This window comes from Anabrus simplex, chromosome 2 (assembly GCF_040414725.1).
Source record: "Anabrus simplex isolate iqAnaSimp1 chromosome 2, ASM4041472v1, whole genome shotgun sequence".
NCBI lineage: Eukaryota > Metazoa > Arthropoda > Insecta > Orthoptera > Tettigoniidae > Anabrus > Anabrus simplex.
The window spans coordinates 758630702-758650223 of record NC_090266.1 but is presented as its reverse complement, the minus strand read 5'-3'; the positions used below and the strand labels follow the sequence as shown (position 1 = coordinate 758650223).

The following is a 19522-nucleotide window of genomic DNA, read 5'->3' as shown; positions in this document are numbered from 1 at the left end:
CCTTGGTTAACAGAGGTAGAACCAGTAGTAGAGCAAGAAGGTGTACTATGTGATGAGTTACAGTTTTTAGCGAGGTGCACGAATTACCCACATTTGAAACATCCTTGAGAAGACAACTGTCCATTTTAGGTCCAATAATTTTTAATAGAGAACACTTAATTCTCAGATGGTCCACCGAACCACAAGCATAACATTTGCGGGGAGACAAGATTCGGCGAGGTTGTGGCCGAGAAATATTAGAAGAAGGTGGTGGTTGCCGAGCGACTCACAGAGTACCTGCATATCTCAATCCTTCCGCGGACACGGACATAGCATCAAGTTAAACAAACGTTTGCGGACGGGAAGCAAAACATAAATATGATCTATAAGATGGCGACATCCCTTCAATGATAGTCTGTACTATTTGACATTCGGAATAATGCAAGGCAAAAACTCTGGTGTAAAATTTAATGTCCTGTACAAAGTCCACTAGATTTTCATCTAGCCTTTGGACTCGGAAGTAATATTTCTGGATCAGAGATGATAGAGCTCCCGCAGGAATGAAATTTGTCAAAAAATTAACATGAAAAGTTTCAGTTGAACTTCTTTCCGATAGGGCTTTGACAATCTTATCTGAGAAGACATCAGCAGAGTAGAGGTAAATAATCTGTAAGATTTGTAAGTGCGACAGAGCAAACACCAAAACATGGTCTTGGAATTCTACAAGAAATCTTAGGAAGGTTATGACGTCACTTGTTGAATTTGAGGACAATTTCGAAATTCCCTTAAGCAACATGGCTAAAGGGTGGGGTAAGCTGCCAAAGCCCGGTGATATGAGCGGAGGGGGCGCCGGAGGTTCAGGAGAGTCGAAAACTGCACTACAAATGAAAGAAAGGAGGAAGACGTGGATCACCAACGGGGTTTACAACTTGTTCGGATGTGGCAGAAGCTTGTTGTTGCTCAACTGATTCCCCACTATCAGATGACTTATTAAGGCCCTCTTCTGTATGGAAAATTAATGGGGCAGCATAGTCACTCTTCCCACTCGCAGACCCGGACAAAAATTGATTAACTTTATTAGATAGCTCGGAAATATTTTCAGCCAGGACGTTAGCCATACTAGAATGTTCATCACTGAGTTTCAGAGAAAATAGATCCCACATTCTATTGTAAAAGTGAAACAGCCTAGCTTGAACACGTTTAAGTTGGTTACCGGAGGGTTCACCTCCTTCAGAAAAGCTCAGAACAGAATCAAGTTCAGCAATGTCAGTGGTGATCGTGGATGAAGCGTCACCAGCTTCCTTCTCTCCATACACAGGAATACTAACTAGCAACTCCAAATAATCTTTGAGTCTAGATGCATCTGTTGCAACTGTGCGACCAGACTGGACCATTCTAATAGCTAGTTCATAAATGAGTTCTTCCTTGCGCAAATACCAAGGGGCAGGAGCCTCTCTAGGAACAGACATAATGAACGAAAATTTTCACAAAATTCAGAAAAATCGGAAAACAGAAAAATTTCTAGTGTTTAATTTCAAATTTTAAAGAAAGCCGTCAAAAGGGGCTTTGTCCAGGCCCATTCAACCACGCTCTGCTACCACTTATTACGGGAATATCGTGGATCACAGAGGTGTAAGAAGGTGCCGGGGTGAATGAGTGGGCAAGGAAATGGTCAGAGTATAAGTTAAAGCACTAAATTTTGAAATTTTATTTCTTTCTTCTCCGATCCACGCAATTTCGGTAATAATAATAGTAATATGTGCTCAATGTCCTGGTTTAGTTGATTTCTTCGACTATTTTTTGTAAGGAATTTATTAACTTGCACTCTTAAAGGTCACCCCTTTAAGGCAAGGTTTGGTCCATAATCTTGAGCACAGGAGGAGAGCATCTTATATGGCACTTAGCCATGCCGAAAACTGCTGCTTGTTAGCTTCCAGTGCACTATAATCCGGCTCGGTCACCAGGTACAGTAGCACGTTAAATCTATGACTCTTCAGTCATATTATTATTATTATTATTATTATTATTATTATTATTATTATTACGGGAATGTCATGGATCACAGAGGAAAAAAATACAATTTCAAAATTTAGTGCTTTAACTCATGCTCCGGTCATTTTCCTGTCCGCCCATTCACCCCGGCACCTTCTTTCACCTCTGTGATCCACGATATTCCCGTAACATGTGGTAGCAGAGCGTGGTTGAGTGGGCCTGGACAAAGCCCCTTTTGAAGGCTTTCTTTAAAATTTGAAATTGAACACTAGAAATGTTTATGTTTTCTGATTTTCCTGAATTTTGTGAAAATTTTCGTTCATTATGTTGGTGAAAAATTGGTTCCATTCGCTATAATGACCTGTCGATTTATGCTTATTGAATTGTTCGATTGTTCATTTTAGGTAGTGTGTGTGTCTTAATCTAGCGTCTAATATACTTGGAGACAAAACATGACGGTCTCACTTCCTGTAAGCATTCAATCACACCCTGCACCCTGCTGAGTTAACGAGTTCTAAGCAAATACAGTAGAGATAATGCGCGACACCGAGCGAGATATCGAGGGAGAGCTACTGGAGCTCACTCTAGCGGATAGACCTGAACAGTACTGATTCTCTCATAAGACCACGTGTATTTTTGTGTGAAGTTTTTGGTGTTATTTATGCGTTTTCAGTGAGTTGACATAAATAAATAGTAGTGTGTGTCATTCCTTGATATCTCCTCTCAACATGAGGGGAAAGATATGTACTGTGTTTGGCTGCAGTAATTATGAAGTAGAGAAAAATGGGCGGTCGTTCTGCAGATTCCCTCGTGACAAGAACATGTAAGTAATATTGTGTTTGCATATATATTCTTCCAGTGACAGAGATTTTTATAGTACTTCATAATCCTTTGACCTGCTCGACCCATATTTTAACTGGCATAAAAAGTAATACGCATATTTTATTGTATAGTGCAGCAGTTAACCTTCAATACCGAGGTGTTGTTGTAGGTGTGATCTGTGGGTTTTGAAATGTCACAGAAGCGATTTGGATAAGGTGTACAAGAAAGACCGGTCTAGAAAGCCAAGAATAACGGCCGAGAGGATTCGTCGTGCTGACCACACGACCCCTCGTAATCTGCAGGCCTTCGGGCTGAGCAGCGGTCGCTTGGTAGGCCAAGGCCCTTCAAGGGCTGTAGTGCCATGGGGTTTGGTTTGGTTTTGGTACAAGAAAGAAGGGACGTTACGCTTATATAAGAATTATAAGATCTGTTCAGATCATTTCCAGGCCAGCGACTTTAGAAATCCTCGACAATACAGCCAAGGGTATGTTACATTTTTGCTCTAATTGTACGTAAATATTCCTTAAAGCATTACTATCGACAACATTTTCATACTTTTGTTTCTTTATCCCTCTTCTCAGATTAAAGCCGGGATTTTATAGATTATCTTTCTGTTAGTAGGCTTCATGTTAGGAGGAAAATTGTCCAGCTATTAAATGTTAATTCGCCGGGCTGAGTGGCTCAGATGGTTAAGGCGCTGGCCTTCTGACCCCAACTTGGCAGGTTCGATCCTGGCTCAGTCCGGTGGTATTTGAAGGTGCTCAAATACGTCAGCCTCGTGTCGGTAGATTTATTGGTACGTAAAAGAACTCCTGTGGGACTAAATTCCGGCACCTCGGCGTCTCTGAAAACCGTAAAAGAGTAGTTAGTGGGACGTAAAACAAAAAACATTATTATTATTATTAAATGTTAATTCATTGCATCATATGTGTAAGGAATATCTTTCTGTTAGTAGGCTTCATGTTAAGAGGAAAATTGTCCAGCTATTAAATGTTAATTCATTGCATCATATGTGTAAGGAATGTGCCGATATTTTTATTGACAAGTGCCTTAATGTGATGATACAATGTTTTCAAATGAGAAAAAAGACAAATCCAACCGTATGAGTTCAGGCAGGAATGCTAAAACTAAAAAAGTAATGCATAAATGAAAGATCAAGCCATTTCACACCAGTCCATTTCACTTCTTGTTTATATGTCTAATTTCAGTCTTTGAATAATAACCTTTTAAATAATTCTTCATTCATTTATCCAGAATTGCTTTAGCAACTTCGAAGTTAATATCTCAATAACACTTTCTTTCTAGACGTAATTTATTTATCCATTTCCGTATATACATTTCCATTGATATTTGAATTTAGCGCGATTTGTTCAGGTCAAGTCACTAGGAGCGCCACCGTCGAATTGTCTCCCATTTTAGCAAGGCGAAATCCGTAAGTGTCGCATATTATCTGTACTGTATTTGTTCTAAGTGACCCTTGTTTGGTGTGGAGAGGTTGCCAAACCACTTTCTTTTACACTATCATCAGTTTTTACCCTTTCTTCGTGTCGAGTGCAGTATATGATTTGGCAACTCTGACTACAGTTGACGTAGTAAATTCTTTAAGCCGCTAATAGACACCGGGCTGCCGCTGGAGAGTAGTGGTGTGAGGCGAGGTCGTCATGTTTTGTCCCCAAGTATATACACACATAGACATGTGGGGCTGATGAGTATCATATGTCTTACTCATTCAGATAAAATATTAAAAGGAAACTAATAATTCTCAAGGTTATTACAGCCCTCAACACTGTATGTTTAATCAATAATTACAGGAATATTCGCACATAAAGTTCGGAGGAATATAATACATTCTAATAACAATTTAATTGCTAAACAAGGTAAAACCTCTGCACTTATCTGAGGAGAGCCTATGGCGCAATTCATATTTTAGGAACGTCCTCTGTTTTGTGCTACATGTAGTATTTATGGGTTTTTAGGTATAATGACACTGTGTACATCAAATTCGTGCATGTATATTTTGTTTAATAACCTGAATTGTTGTTATGTTTTTAGAATTCTGTGTAATTGTAATTAGAGCATTGTGACCCAGGACTTATAGATAAGAACTCACCGAACATTTTACTGGAATTAATGTAAAATACCCAGTATTCACCTAACTCTGGGCCGAGGTACTAAAATAATTTTCTTAATCCCATTTTTGGACGTGTCGTAACTCTGGTAAATAACATGCTAGAAGTATCGAAAAACACGGTGCTAATATATATATCAGGAGAATACTAATGGATACTTTGATATATCTGTTCCAGGAATTACGAAGGTTGAGTACAAGCCAGATGCTTCTCCAGAAGATACTCTCTGTTTCCGGTATTACAATTCTAACGAACGTATTCATGGAAGAGCAATAGAAGAATGGCTGCGTCCTGCAGTTTCCTTTTGGCACGCGTTTCGCTACTCAGGTAAATTCTTTCTACATGAATAAAACTCACAAAGAAGTAAAAAATATCATCAAATACAATGTACATCAAATTAATAACGGAAAACAATTAATATTACTTGGGGAAATTCATCATTTCTTTGTGTTAATGTTATTATTGTGTCCCATTACTGACAGCGATTTCTCACCATGTTACAACATTTTTCAAACAACTAGTGTGTCTGTCACAAAAGAAATAGACTATTTATTTGTAGATTAAAAGACCCCATGATAATGAAAACGCAATATTAATTATACGTAGGCTATAGTGAATAACTTTATACCAACCAGTGCAACAAGTTTACCGGTGGTCAATGGCATGAGGGTAGTAAATCAACTATGTGCTGGATCTTGACTAAATAATATATCGATGCGTTGAGTGGAAGTAGAGGTAAGGCTTTTTGCGGATGATGTTATTCTCTATAGAGTAATAAATAAGTTACAAGATTGTGAGCAACTGCAACGTGACCTCCAAAATGTTGTCAGATGGACAGCAGGCAATGGTATGTTGATAAACGGGGTTAAAAGTCAGGTTGTGAGATTCATAAATAGGAAAAGTCCTCTCAGTTTTAATTACTGCGTTGATGGGGTGAAAGTTCCTTTTGGGGATCATTGTAGGTATCTAGGTGTTAATATAAGGAAAGATCTTCATTGGGGTAATCACATAAATGGGATTGTAAATAAAGGGTACAGATCTCTGCACATGGTTATGGGGGTGTTTAGGGGTTGTAGTAAGGATGTAAAGGAGAGGGCATATATAAGTCTGTGGTAAGAGCCCAACTAGAGTATAGTTCCAGTGTATGGGACCCTCACCAGAATTACCTGATTCAAGAACTGGAAAAAATCCAATTAAAAGCAGCTCGATTTGTTCTGGGTGATTTCCGACAAAAGAGTAACGTTACAAAAATGTTGCAGAGTTTGGGCTGGGAAGAATTGAGAGAAAGAAGGAGAACTGCTCGACTAAGTGGTATGTTCCGAGCTGTCAGCGGAGAGATGGCGTGGAATGACATTAGTAGACAAATAAGTTTGAGTGGCGTTTATAAAAGTAGGAAAGATCACAATATGAAGATAAAGTTGGAATTCAAGAGGACAAACTAGGGCAAATATTCATTTATAGGAAGGGGAGTTAGGGATTGGAATAACTTACCAAGGGAGATGTTCAATAAATTTCCAGTTTCCTTGAAATCATTTAGGAAAAGGCTAGGAAAACAACAGATAAGGAATCTGCCAGCTGGGCGACTGCCCTAAATGCAGATCAGTATTGACTGATTTATATTGATAACTGAGGAGGAAACTAATTATTCATTGTCAGTACCATCACGAATCTTTCTTAACCAGACCGTATGTTTGTTTACTCCTTAGACCTGTTTCTTGATACGGGGTCGGGGATGAGGCCAACATCATGTTGAGGAGCCAATGAAGATAAAATGAATGATGGTGAATGAAACTGAGCAAAGAGTTGGAAGGAATCGGCTGTGGCCTACGGATGGGAACTCTCCCGGCATTTCCCTGAAAGTTAAAATGTGAAACCTCAGCAAACCATTCTCAGGGCAGCTGACGGTGGGTTTCGAAACCGAACGCAGAGCTCCGTAGCTGTAGTGCGTTAAGAAGCGCGGCCATTCCGCTCGGTTCTTACCCAGACAGTAAAACCTCAGTTATATCAATTATCCTTGTAATTGACTGGTTGAATACTTTTATTTCAGACGTGAGCAAATTTTATTCTGAAGCACTGACGCTGTGAATAATACCCTATTGAATTCCATGAATGTATCTTAAAACTCAATCTCTATCAGATACTGAACTACGGAAAGGGCTAAGAGGTACATCGTTAAGGCATACTGATAGTTCAGTCATATTAAATATATCGAGATTGTGACTGTGATCTCTTAGAAGCTTGCACGAAGGGTTACTCCTTTTCGAAGATTTTTCTTTCTACTGGGTGCCATAAAGACGGTAAATATGTGTAACAAATTGTTCCTGTACATAATACCGTAATACTTCGAGTATACATTATCCGTCTTTTGTTTGACTAGCCATTCACTGTGCCTCGTCCACTGGTCCACTGAAACTTTTTATAATTATTTTTTGTTAGTGGTTTAACGTCGCACTAACACATTCAGGACTTCGGTGACGAGGAAATGGGGAAAGACTAGGCGTGTATAGATAGTGGGCATGGCCTTGGTTAAGATAAGGGACATACCACGTAAAATCGGACAGAAAAAAATGGGTGTCTTTTTTGTTTTTAGCACTATCTTAGGAAAGTGGTGTACTTAGAGAGTGTTTCTACACAATATCAGCTTCTCTGCGAGTGAGTTGGCCGTGCGGTTAGGGCCGCGCAGCTGTGAACTTGCATTTTTAATTGTTATTTTTTATTTACCGGTACTTGGCCTGCCTTTTTATTTTCTAACCATTTAGCCATGGAGCCGGACAAGCATTCGGGAGATACTGGGTTCGAACTCCCCCACTGTCGGCAGTTCTGAAGATTGTTCCCCGTGGTTTCCCATTTGCACACCAGGAAAATGCTGGAGCTGTACCTTAATCATGGCCACGACCACTTCCTTCCCACTCCTAGCCCTTTCCTATTCCATCGTCGCCATTTGACATAGTCTATCTGTGTCGATGCGACGTAAAGCCAAGTGTAACTCACAAAAAAATGAAATGTCAGCAGTCCCCATTATATTAGATGTTGAATGCAGTATATTTTTCCGACAGTCAACTTTTTACTGGTATATTAAGAACATACTATTACAGATAGGACCTTCGTTTCTTTACAGTGGTAAAAGTACAGAAAACAATAATAACTGTCTTAATAATTTATTTATTTACGGACATATTCTGGAAATATATTTATTAAATTTTACCTATTTACCCACTTTAAATAAACATTTTGAAAGTTAACAAGGTTTCCTCTTCAAAGCGGGAGGCTGACTGCTTTTACAAAACTTTGGCGGTCTTCCCGTAATTGTATAATATTTATTTGTTCAATTTTTGAAAATCGCACCTTAACTTTAAGCGACCTAACCAAAGAGAATATAATAGGATAGAGATGAAAGTCAATAATAAATTTCGGTTCCGAGATAGATGGTCCCTTGTAGTTTCGGTGCGCAATCATAGATTGCGCCACAATGCTCTTTGTGTGCAATACCTTAGTATTATTATCAAGAGATAGCGCAGAGAAATGACGTCTGCCGTAGTGACGCACATCCGGTTATGTTCACTAGAACCCCTCCCTTCCTCCCTCCACCTTCTATCCTATTTCTCCTTCCTTCACCACACCCCCTCACCTACTATGACGATTATGATGCAGTTCTACTATTTCCATTCCCATTAGATTATAATTCATATATTTTTATTTTCAAGTACTTCGTATGTCTTAAATAATGATAATGATCTGATACCCCTAGTTCGTACGGCATACTATGTTACTGAGAGCATAACCTCACACAACAAAGTAACTTTACCTTGAAATGGGTGATTGATACATTATCACAAAGCTGATATTATGACAAATAATACATTCCTTCCAAAACAAAACAGCAGAGCATAGCATACGCAAGATATGGGTATCACATCAGTATCCAAGTACAAAATAAAAATAACAGAATTAAATGTATTGAGACAGGAAATATATATAAATACTTTAACATAACCATTCAGCTTCCAGCCCCTGAGGTGTATTTAAACAGGAAATACAGGATTTCAGGAGTACTGGCGAAGATATATTTCTAATAAACAAGCACAAGAAACAATGATTTACAGGACAGGCTTATGGGCACTTGGTATTCATACAACACAAACACTGTAATATCATGGGAACTATCGCTTAAAATCGATATTAATTCGAACAAGGTTAATTGATTGGACAAAGTCGGATTCAATGCAATCCAGCAATATTATCTCCACAATACTTGATGTTATACGACTGATTCCTTGTCAGAAGGGTCCACTGATTGATGTTAGACTTGAAATACTTCACTTCGAGGCAAACAACCTTTAAGTACAAAAATCGCTTTTTTCATGCCCACTTGCCTGCCATCTACAGAACCTTCCTACAACTATCTACACGTTGTGAATGACCTCAAATCAAATCAAAATCTCTTTATTTGCAAATGAGGTGTCTACCTCGGTGGCAAATGGTACACTAAAATACATTATTGTCAAGCACTAAATTTTAAATTACCAGGAGACGAAGAAAATTTTCCTAGAATACAATATTATACAATTTACGCTAATAATTTTTTCTATTAAACATACACATCATCCTTAAAAAAATTTATATTGTTTACAAAATTCTACTTATAATATCTTACAAACATAGTTAACTCATATACAGTACGGTATGTGAAATTACTTCTAATAATACTATACAACTGGTATAAGATTAAAATTAACATTGAATTTATTTACATATTTATATTTTACCCATTTTGGAACCTAAGTAGCATAACGACCTGCTGCGTCTTAACCAGAGCCCCTTTTGCCACCACTTTTCAGAGTTCCTGAAGGGCCTTCACAGCTACCGTAGCGGTCCCAGGGCCCTCGAAGTCCCCACTGTACTTCACCCCTACAGGCAGTCCCCTACTTGGGCTGTCCAAACACCTTAGACCAGGGGATGGAATTAATTTAATCACACACATTTATTATTTACAATATCCTGCACTGGTCGAATGCCCTCTAACATTTAATTTATTATCTCTGTTGTTGTTTATTCTCTTCTTGAATATCTGTACAGATTTTGGAAAAGGATCAAACACTACCCCTGGTAAACTGTTCCACTCCTTCACGCCCTTCCCAATGAAAGAAAATTTACCCCAATCGCTTCTGCTAAAATTCCTTCTAATTTTGTACTTGTGGTCAGTTCTACCAATATAATTATTTTCCAACCAAAGCCTCTCACGGATATCTCCCCATGCTTCTTCTCCTGTATAGGCTCTATATAATCCTATAAGTCTACTTTTCTCCCTTCTCTTACTTAAAGTTTCCCACCCAAGTTCCTTTAACATTTCTGATACACTACTCTTTCTCCTGAAATCCCCTGTTACAAACCTTGCTGCTTTCCTCTGCACACCATCTAGTTCTTTTATTAGGTATTCTTGGTGAGGATCCCAAACACTGTTTGCATATTCCAATAATGGACGAACCATACTTAAGTAACTTTTTTCTTTTAATTCTTTGTTGCATCCTTTAAGTAGCCTCATTATGACATGTAACGATCTGTATGCTTTCCCAACAACGTCATCAACATGACCCTTCCAGTGCAAATTACTTTCAAATCTCACACCTAAGTATTTGCACTTGCCATCTTTTGGGATAACTACCTCATCCAAAGTATATTCAAATTCAGTTTTAAAGCTCCTATTTGTAAATGTTGTAACAGTTGATTTGCCTCCATTAATCTTCATATTATTTTCTTCAACCCATTCCTGGATACTGTCAAGGTCCCTTTGTAATTCTGAACAATCCCCAATGTTATTTATTTCCCTATAAACAATTATATCATCTGCATACAATCTTATTTTCGATGTTATATTGTTCCCTAAGTCATTTGCGTATATTAAGAAAAGTAACGGACCGATTATACTACCCTGTGCAATTCCCTTCCAGACTTTCTCTTCCTGTGATATATTATTTCCTACTTTAACTTTCTGAACCCTTGAATTTAGAAATGTTCTTATCCAACGTATAACCCTTACGTCCAATCCTATTCCCTCCAATTTCTTTAATAATATTCCATGTTCCACTCTATCAAAGGCTTTGGAAAGATCTATGGCTATGCAATCTAACTGACCTCCTGAATCTAACTGATCTGATATGTCCTGCTGAAATCCCACCAGTTGTGCCTCGCAAGAAAATTTCTTTCTAAATCCGTACTGGCTCCTCATGAACCAATTTTTATCATCACATATCCCTCTGATGTACTTTGATATTAAACTCTCCAGTATTTTACAAACTATACTGGTCAGGCTGATTGGTCTGTAGTTCTCTGGTTTCCTTTTATCACCCTTTCCTTTATAAATTGGTATTATTATAGATTCCTTCCATTCCTTTGGTATCACACTATTATTTATGACATAGTCAAAGAGAAATTTTAAATAAGGCACTATATACCACCCCATTGTCTTTAATACCTCCCCAGTAATTTGATCACTTCCTGCTGCTTTTCCTTGCTGAAGCAGTTGGATTTCTCTGAAAATATCTTCATTTGTGAATGAGAAGCTTCTTGTTTCCCTCTGTGTCTCTCCCTCTCTATCTTCTGTTACGGTTTCCAAGTCCTGACAATCTTCTACTGAATCTTGGAATTCCCTACTAAAGAGGTTTGCTTTCTCAGTATCTGTTAAATAGTGTTCACCCCCTTCTCCCACCATTGTAGGAATTTGGATTCCTTTTCCTTTTTGATTCCTGATATATGAATACAGCTTTTTCCATTTCCCTTTGTGGTCATTACCCTCTTGAAGAATGCCATTCATATAATTCTCTTTTGCTTCTTTTTTCACTCTATTCAGTTCCCTCCAGTGCTATCTAAAAATTAGGACTGGTACTACCTGAAGCTAGCTACAGATTGGAACCATAAGCCCCCTAACACCTACTGCAACCGGCAGGAGATTGTAATCTCTGCTCACTTCACTTAAACACGGACTATTTTTCTACTTGCTTGTTGAATGGGCACTGTCAGTTGCTGGGTTATGCAGCCGTGTTAGATAGATCATTACATTACCCTCAGGGAAAGAGGGGCAGTATACCTGCTTGCGTCAACATGCCTATGCTCAGTTCGCAAGGCATCGTGTTGGGATGTGGTCAGGTATACGGTATGTTGCTTGTGAAGATTTGGGCAATGTTTTCCGTTTGGGCAGTACTACGTTGTCACCATAGCATGTCGCGTGCTAGTCACCAGCTGTTTACCTTTCTGTCCGGGCAAAAACTCCAGCTACTAACAATGCGTGCTTCTTGTAAGAACTTATTGGCACCACAGAAATTATTGTAATATACTAAACACAATTGATTCCTAGATACTCCAGACCTATTTAAGTGAGTGAACACAATTAATACAAAATATATATTACAATATTATTTATTAATATTTTATTGGCATAACATTCACGACCCCATAAATTTGACAACGCAGATTTATTCAACTGCTGAAATGGAAAGCATGGATGTATTCAGATACTTTTGCTCCGTTTTGGAATAATATAAAATAAATTTTTCAATTAACTAAATAATACTGTGAACAAGCCACGTAATTTGCATATCATTAAACGCCAATACTTTATGTGTGAAAATAAAACCCTCGTTAAGTTTTTCCTCCGTAAGGAAAACTGAAATATGAGCCTCGGAAATTACAAAAAATAATAGTATACGATAATTTTAAAGATTATTATGTGAGCGCTATTACAGTTAGGAAAAATGTCGATTTTTGGCGCTTTTCTACATCTATCTTACAATATTAAAAAGCCCGAAGTTCATATTTTAAAGATTTTTGTCCAACTTGATGTGGTATGTCCCATACAGTCCTATTATTTGCATGTTGTGAAAATGAGAAATCACAGAAAATAATCTCCAGGACGGCCAATGCTGGAGTTTGAACCCATCACCTTCCGAATACAAATACATGACTTACATGACCTGCACTTCGTTGTCATCTCACTTGGTGGATAATCTTCTTCCATTTTTTCCCAACATTTTTCCAGTTACCTTGGGTCGACACTTTGTATGGATTCAGCCTAGTTTTACGGTCAGAAGCCTTTCTGATGCCAACTCTATGTGGAGCGATATATTCACTATTACGTATTCGTGTGGTGGTTTGTCGTGTGATGTGTTGTATGTAATGAAGACGTGTATTAAGACGTATGTTAAGAATAACACAAACACTCAGCCCCCGAGCTGTAAGAATTAATCACACTCGTTTTGAGTCCCAACTCGGCCGGGAATCGAACCCAGGGCCCTCTGACCCGAAGACCAGTACGCTACCTGTTGAGCCAAGATTAGCAGACGGCTGAACTTAAGCCATTCGAATATGAAAATATCAATTTTTTGTGGTTGGCACACATTCTTGAGAATTTTGGTTCAGATTGTGATGTTTAGGAGACTGATGTGTACAAAGAAGGATCAGTGTCATCGATATTCGGTCCGTTAATATAGCAAATTTCTATTTTTTAAGTTTACTACTATGGATTACATGCTAAAAAGATGTTTTGTACTCTTACACTTCTAATTTTATTCTTAGAACGTTGTTGGCTACGTTGTCTACGGAGAAGAATCTTCAGCTCTTTATTTAAAAATGCTTTCTTATTCTCAGAACTTAAAATACATTAACTATGGCATTCGGGCAAAGGTACAAAAGTTCAATTTTACTCATTTTAAGTTTAATGTGGAGAGTAAGGGAGACCGATCTCTAGGGATCCTCCAGGTTTAAGTAGTCACCTGTACTTTTCTTGCCATGTGGTGCTGCCATCTGCGTGTAGAGTTTCATACTTCTTCCTCTCTGGCCTGCATTTACTTGACTATTTGCAGAAGTGATGGGGCGTGTTTAGAGACAAGATAAATATAAAATTCAATTTTGTTGAAGATTTTATATAAGATTAGCTTCCTTCTTCATTTCACGGTATTGTGCTCGTTTGGCAATAGGAAAATGAGACTCCTCGGGGGTTGACCGTACATATTACTATTACCTGACGGACGGGGTAAGGAAAATATTGGAATGGCATGTACTTATTTCGCAGGGTCGGTAGATGCAGAGTGGGTTGTTGTCCCATATGCTCTGTACTCTGAGGAAACCGAGCAGAGGAAAGTTGGCCACGGCTCTCCCGTGGCTCTACGCCTCTGCATTCGGGAGACGGGCCTGGGGCACAGTGCCGGACTTCAAGCCTGGTCCCACCCGTCGGCTGTCCTGAGAATGGTTTTCCGTGGTTTACCATTCCCTTGCACTAAGGCGAATGCCAGGACAGTTCGTAGTATAGGCCACGGCCGCCTACCCCCTCACCTCCTCCGCACATCTTCACCGTAACAAATCTCCCGGCCTGAGAGACGGCGTCACCATCTAAGAGGCCCGCCTCCCCCTTCAGGGGAGGAGTGAAAACGTTTAGTAGTTCTTTCGAACATGTTGTATAGAACTCTTTTGCTTACCAGGTGTATTCATAAGTCTTTTCCGGTTTCACTAAGAGATGGCGCCAACGAGCAGTGCGTAGGTATGAATTTGACACATACCTCAATTTGTTTGTCTGAAATTAACCTACCATCACACACAAGTTGAGTACGCCAAACGCTAGCGTCTGTGTTGTATCGTTCAGTGATCATGTCAACGTTTGTGCCTGAAAAAGTACATTTGCGGCACGCATTGTTGTTCTCATTTAATCAAAACAAAAGGGCTGAGAAAGTCATCGCTTGCTGGTAGAAACATATGGTGAACACGCTCCATCGATTAGAACATGTGAGACATAGTTTCGATAATTTAAACGTGTAAAACGAAATGTCGTATGGCTTTTAGTGCCGGGATATCCCAGGACGGGTTCGGCTCGCCAGGTAGAGGTCTTGACACCCGTAGGCGACCTGCGTGTCGTGATGAGGATGAAATGATGATGAAGACAACACATACACCCAGCCCCCTTGGCGTAGGAATTAACCAATTAAGGTTAAAATCCACGACCCAGCCGGGAATCGAACCAGGGACCCTCTGAACCGAAGGCCAGTACGCTGACCGTTCAGCCAACGAGTCGAACTTTAAACGTGGTGATTTCGATGTGGTGGGACCAGAGCGTTATTGTGTATTATGACCTCTTGAAGCCCGGCGAAACCGTTAATGCACGCCGCTATCGCCAACAAATTATTCATTTAAATCACGCATTGATCGAAAGACGACCGGAATGGGACAGAAGACATGGCAAAGTGATTTTGTTACACGGCAGTGCGCCGTCTCACCCAGCAAATTCAGTGAAAGACACTTTGAAATCGCTTGGATGGGACATCCTTCCGCACCCGCCGTACTCTCCCGACCGGGCGCCATCTGACTAACACCTCTTTGCATCAATGGGGCACGCGCTCGCAAAGGATCACTTCAGCAATTTCGAGGAAGTTGGAAAATGGCTCGACGAATAGTTTGTCGCAAAAGAAAAGCATTTTTTCTGGCATTTTATTCACAACTTACCTGAAAGATGGGCAAAGTGTGTAGAAGCAGAAGCCCAGTCCGGCCCCGCGGTGTAGGGGGCAACGCGTCCGCCTGTCACCCGGCGGCCCCGACTTCGATTCCCGGCCGGGTCAGGGGTTTTTAATTTAAATGATTAATATCCCTGTTTGTGTCGTCCTTAACGTTCCTTAACTTCCGCAATTTCCAAATACACGCAGGTTCATAACATATGGTGCAACTAGGGGCAAAAGATCTTTCTAGGTCGATGCCCCGAACAAATAGCATTTTTAAAAAAAGGAGAGGCCCAGGCAGAGTGATGCTCAGAGTAGATCAAGATGGAGATGAAAAAACAAAAAAGATTGGAATTGGAAGGGTCTACGTAAAGGATGCTGCATGCCACCATTAATCTTCAATGTATATCTGGTGAAGTTGATAGAAAAAGCCCTAGAGAAGCAAGAAATTAGTAGATTACGTTGTTAATATAAGAAGAAAAATATAAAATGTCTTAGGAAATCAATTAATAAGTACATCAAATGATATAAAATATAAAACATTGATTTCATACCTTCGGTGAAGTAAGATATTCTCTGTTTATTGAACGATTGCTTGTGCATTAATGCTGTGAGCAGTTTTTATGCAGTGAGCTGTTTTCTATTATATATAAAAATTCGTCTTTTAAAAATGTGAAAATATTGCTCCTTACTACATTTTTTACACATCCGTTGAAACTATACGTTCCCACATATTTATAGGAGCAGATCTGTGGGGCCAAGCAACACTTCAGCGTCCATGGGATGATGGAACAAATTCACTTGAAAATTACAAGCGGAGACTACGAGCAGCTTTTGAATTTTATTCGAAAATCGGTAAGTAGTAACTGAAATCCCCGTTCCAGACTAACTAGTGCACTGGTAGTAAAATGTAAGTTACATCCTCATGATTTTCTTCGGTGCACAATAATTACAGGTGTCAAGTACTGGACATTCTACGACCGTGACATTTCACCAGAGGGAGAAACTATGGAGGAAACTAATCATAATTTGGACGAAATTATTGACCTCATCTTGGAGCTTCAGCAGCGTACTGGCGTGAAACCACTGTGGGTGGCTGCAGACCTCCATTCCCACAGCAGGTAACAATTAGAACCCCTTGTATTTTCTCACAGACGAATTCTTACTAAGATGGAGACCACTGTAGCTCCTTATCTCGAAGTATGGCCCTATAACATTCTAAGAACCAAATACTGTATATACTGTAGGGCGAAATGGGATCGATAATAATAATGCTATTGCTTTTTTCGTTCCACTAGCTACTCTTGATAGTTTTTGGAGATGCCAAGCTGCCGAAATTTTTCCCCGCAAAAGTTCTTTTACGTGCCAGTAAATCTACTGACACAAGGTTGACATATCTGAGTACCTTCAAATACCACCGGACTGAGCCAGGATCGAACCTGCCAAGTTGGGGTCTGAGCCACTCAGCTCGGCACGGTGACATCATAAATCGAGAAGATATTAAATTATTTGTCTTAAATAGCTACTGTAGAAATAACATGGGAAGGAAATGATGATGTCAACATAAAGACACCTCTTCCCATTCGTTTTAAAGGAAAGTTGTCTGCATACGATGCAATATGAAGGAAGTTACGTACCTGTCCATACACAAGTTACCGTAGTTCATACTTAAGTATACTATTAGAATGGAGCACCTCCGATGAGTTTCGAACTCTGCCCGGTTATCGAAGCCTCACCTTCCCCTACTAGAAAGATTCACTAGCTGAGTCGGTATTGCATAAAGGTCTGACTAGTGCGTTCGATGGGGCTATAATTTTCTAATTATCTCTATCGTAGGGGAATATTAATTATGAGAGGAACACTATTTCATTACTAATGAGAAGAGAAACAATATCTGGTATAACACCTTTACTATACTAGTGAAACACATGTTATTCACATGGATATGCCATACAAACACATTACATATGATATTGAAGGTTATCTTGACGTTTACATGTTCGGTAGTCTTTCTCTACACTTCATTATACGTTCAATTATTCAAACTTAAGAGGCGTTCCCTCTTGAACTATTTACACTATCTCAGACTTAAAGAGGCGTTTCCTATCGAATTATTTCACTCTACACTTACACTTATCACTTTACACACATATTTAATCAGTATGGCCATACCCTACTGTAATTCTGTTTACCTGTTGAGAATTAATGTATTCAAATTATGTCAAGTTACGATATCCTATGGTCGGATGAACTGAAGTAGGGGTATATTACTTATGTGTGCATCCCCAAATCCTTGAAAGTCGTATCACAACACTTCCCTAGATTAATCATAACTGAATATGCAATATAATACACACGCTCGTTTCATTAGGATTTTTATCAATACCTCGCCCAGGCGGCCTCACCTGCTATGTTGAACAGGGGCCTTGCGGGGGGATGGGATTATTGGAAGGGAGTGACAAGGATAAGGGAAGGAAGCGCCCGTGGCCTTAAGTTGGGTACCACCCCGGCATTTGCTTGGAGGATAAGTGGGAACCACGGAAAACCACTTCCAGGATGGCTGAGGTGGGAATCGAACCCACCCCTACTCAGTTGACCTCCCGAGGCTGAGTGGACCCCGTTCCAGCCTTCGTACCACTTTTCAAATTTCGTGGCAGAACCGGGAATCGAACCCGGGCCTCCGGGGGTGGCAGCTAACGCTAACCACTACACCACAGTGGCGGACTCTGAAAATAATACGTGTTAAAATTTTGCAGGCGTGGAATACTAAACTAATGGTGCAGTAGTTTTCACACTTGTCAGCACCGGATTTCTTGGTGATAGTTATAACGCCGGGCTGAGTGGCTTAAACGGTTAAAGCGCTGGCCTTCTGACCCCAACGTAGCAGGTTCGATCCCGGCTCAATCCAGTGGTATTTGAAGGTGCTCAAATACGTCAGCCTCGTGTCGGTAGATTTACTGGCACGTAAAAGAACTCCCGCGGGACTAAATTCCGGCACCTCGGGGTCTCTGAAGACCGAATAAGTAGTTAGTGGGAAGTAAAGCAAATAACATTATTATTATTATTATTATTATTATTATTATTATTATTATTATTATTATTATTATTATTATTATTTTTATTATTATTATTATTATTATTATTATTATTATTATTATTATTATTATTATTATTGATAGTTATAACAACATTCTACCGGAAATCGAATGGCACTTCTCCTTTATTATACATCTTACACACTAAACAGAATAACCTCGCCAAGCTGATTTTTCCTGAGGCAGTCAGTAATTCAGATGGATTGTCATCAATTCCAAGTGCCTTCCTCCTATTTAAGTCACTCAAAACTCTGTCGAATTCTGACCACAAAGTTGGGTCTCCCATTTCATCAGCATCAAGAGACTCTACTAGTTCAAGAATCATTTCACCTTCGTCTTTAACTGTTACAACTGTTGGATATGTTCCTGCCGTGTTTCTGTCTTGTCTTCTTTCCCTAGACGTGGTTTTTCATCTGAGCTCTTAATATGTATACAACTAAGTGTTCCTATTCCCAAAGGATTCCTTGATTTTCCTCTAGGCAGCATGTACCTTTCCTAGGACCGTACAGCCTTCAACATCCTTGCACTTCTCTTTCAGCCATTCTTCCTTAACTGTGCTGCACTTACCGTATAAGTAAATAAGTTCAATACTTCCTCACTAATGAACAGGACAATAAGTAAAATGCAATAGTGTGTGGCATTTTAAAACGATCACCGGTTTTTATGGTCCTATTTGTTCGGGGCGTTGACCTACTTGCACCATATTGTACACGCCCCCTACCCAGAAAAGGCTCCGGTATGAGATCTACAGGGCGTTAACGGGTGGAAAATATAATAAAATAGGCGCTTATCTAACATTACCTTAATGGCATACTGGGTAGGAGAAACGGGGCATACTTAACTACAATAAGAACACATTCAAATTAAAGTTAAAATTAATACAAGCGGTTTATTAGACCTTGATGACGATGGGAATGATGCATCCATATTCACAAACGAATTACATTAATTATTAACAATTGTTATGGATTATTATCGACTTGTAGTCGTGTGTGATGGATCCGAGTATTGTTTATCGCAAAGCGATTTG

The 19522-nt window shown here is 39.4% G+C and overlaps 1 protein-coding gene across 1 annotated transcript in view; it reads left to right on the top strand.

Annotated features, from left to right (window-relative positions):
• Positions 1-19522, top strand: part of LOC136863681 (uncharacterized) — a 61551-nt gene that overhangs the window by 20844 nt on the left and 21185 nt on the right. Inside the window, exons 2-4 of the mRNA XM_067140042.2 lie at positions 5100-5249; positions 16139-16252; positions 16353-16518. Coding sequence (XP_066996143.2) covers positions 5100-5249; positions 16139-16252; positions 16353-16518 — 430 coding nt within the window. The remainder of the gene's footprint in view (positions 1-5099; positions 5250-16138; positions 16253-16352; positions 16519-19522) is intronic.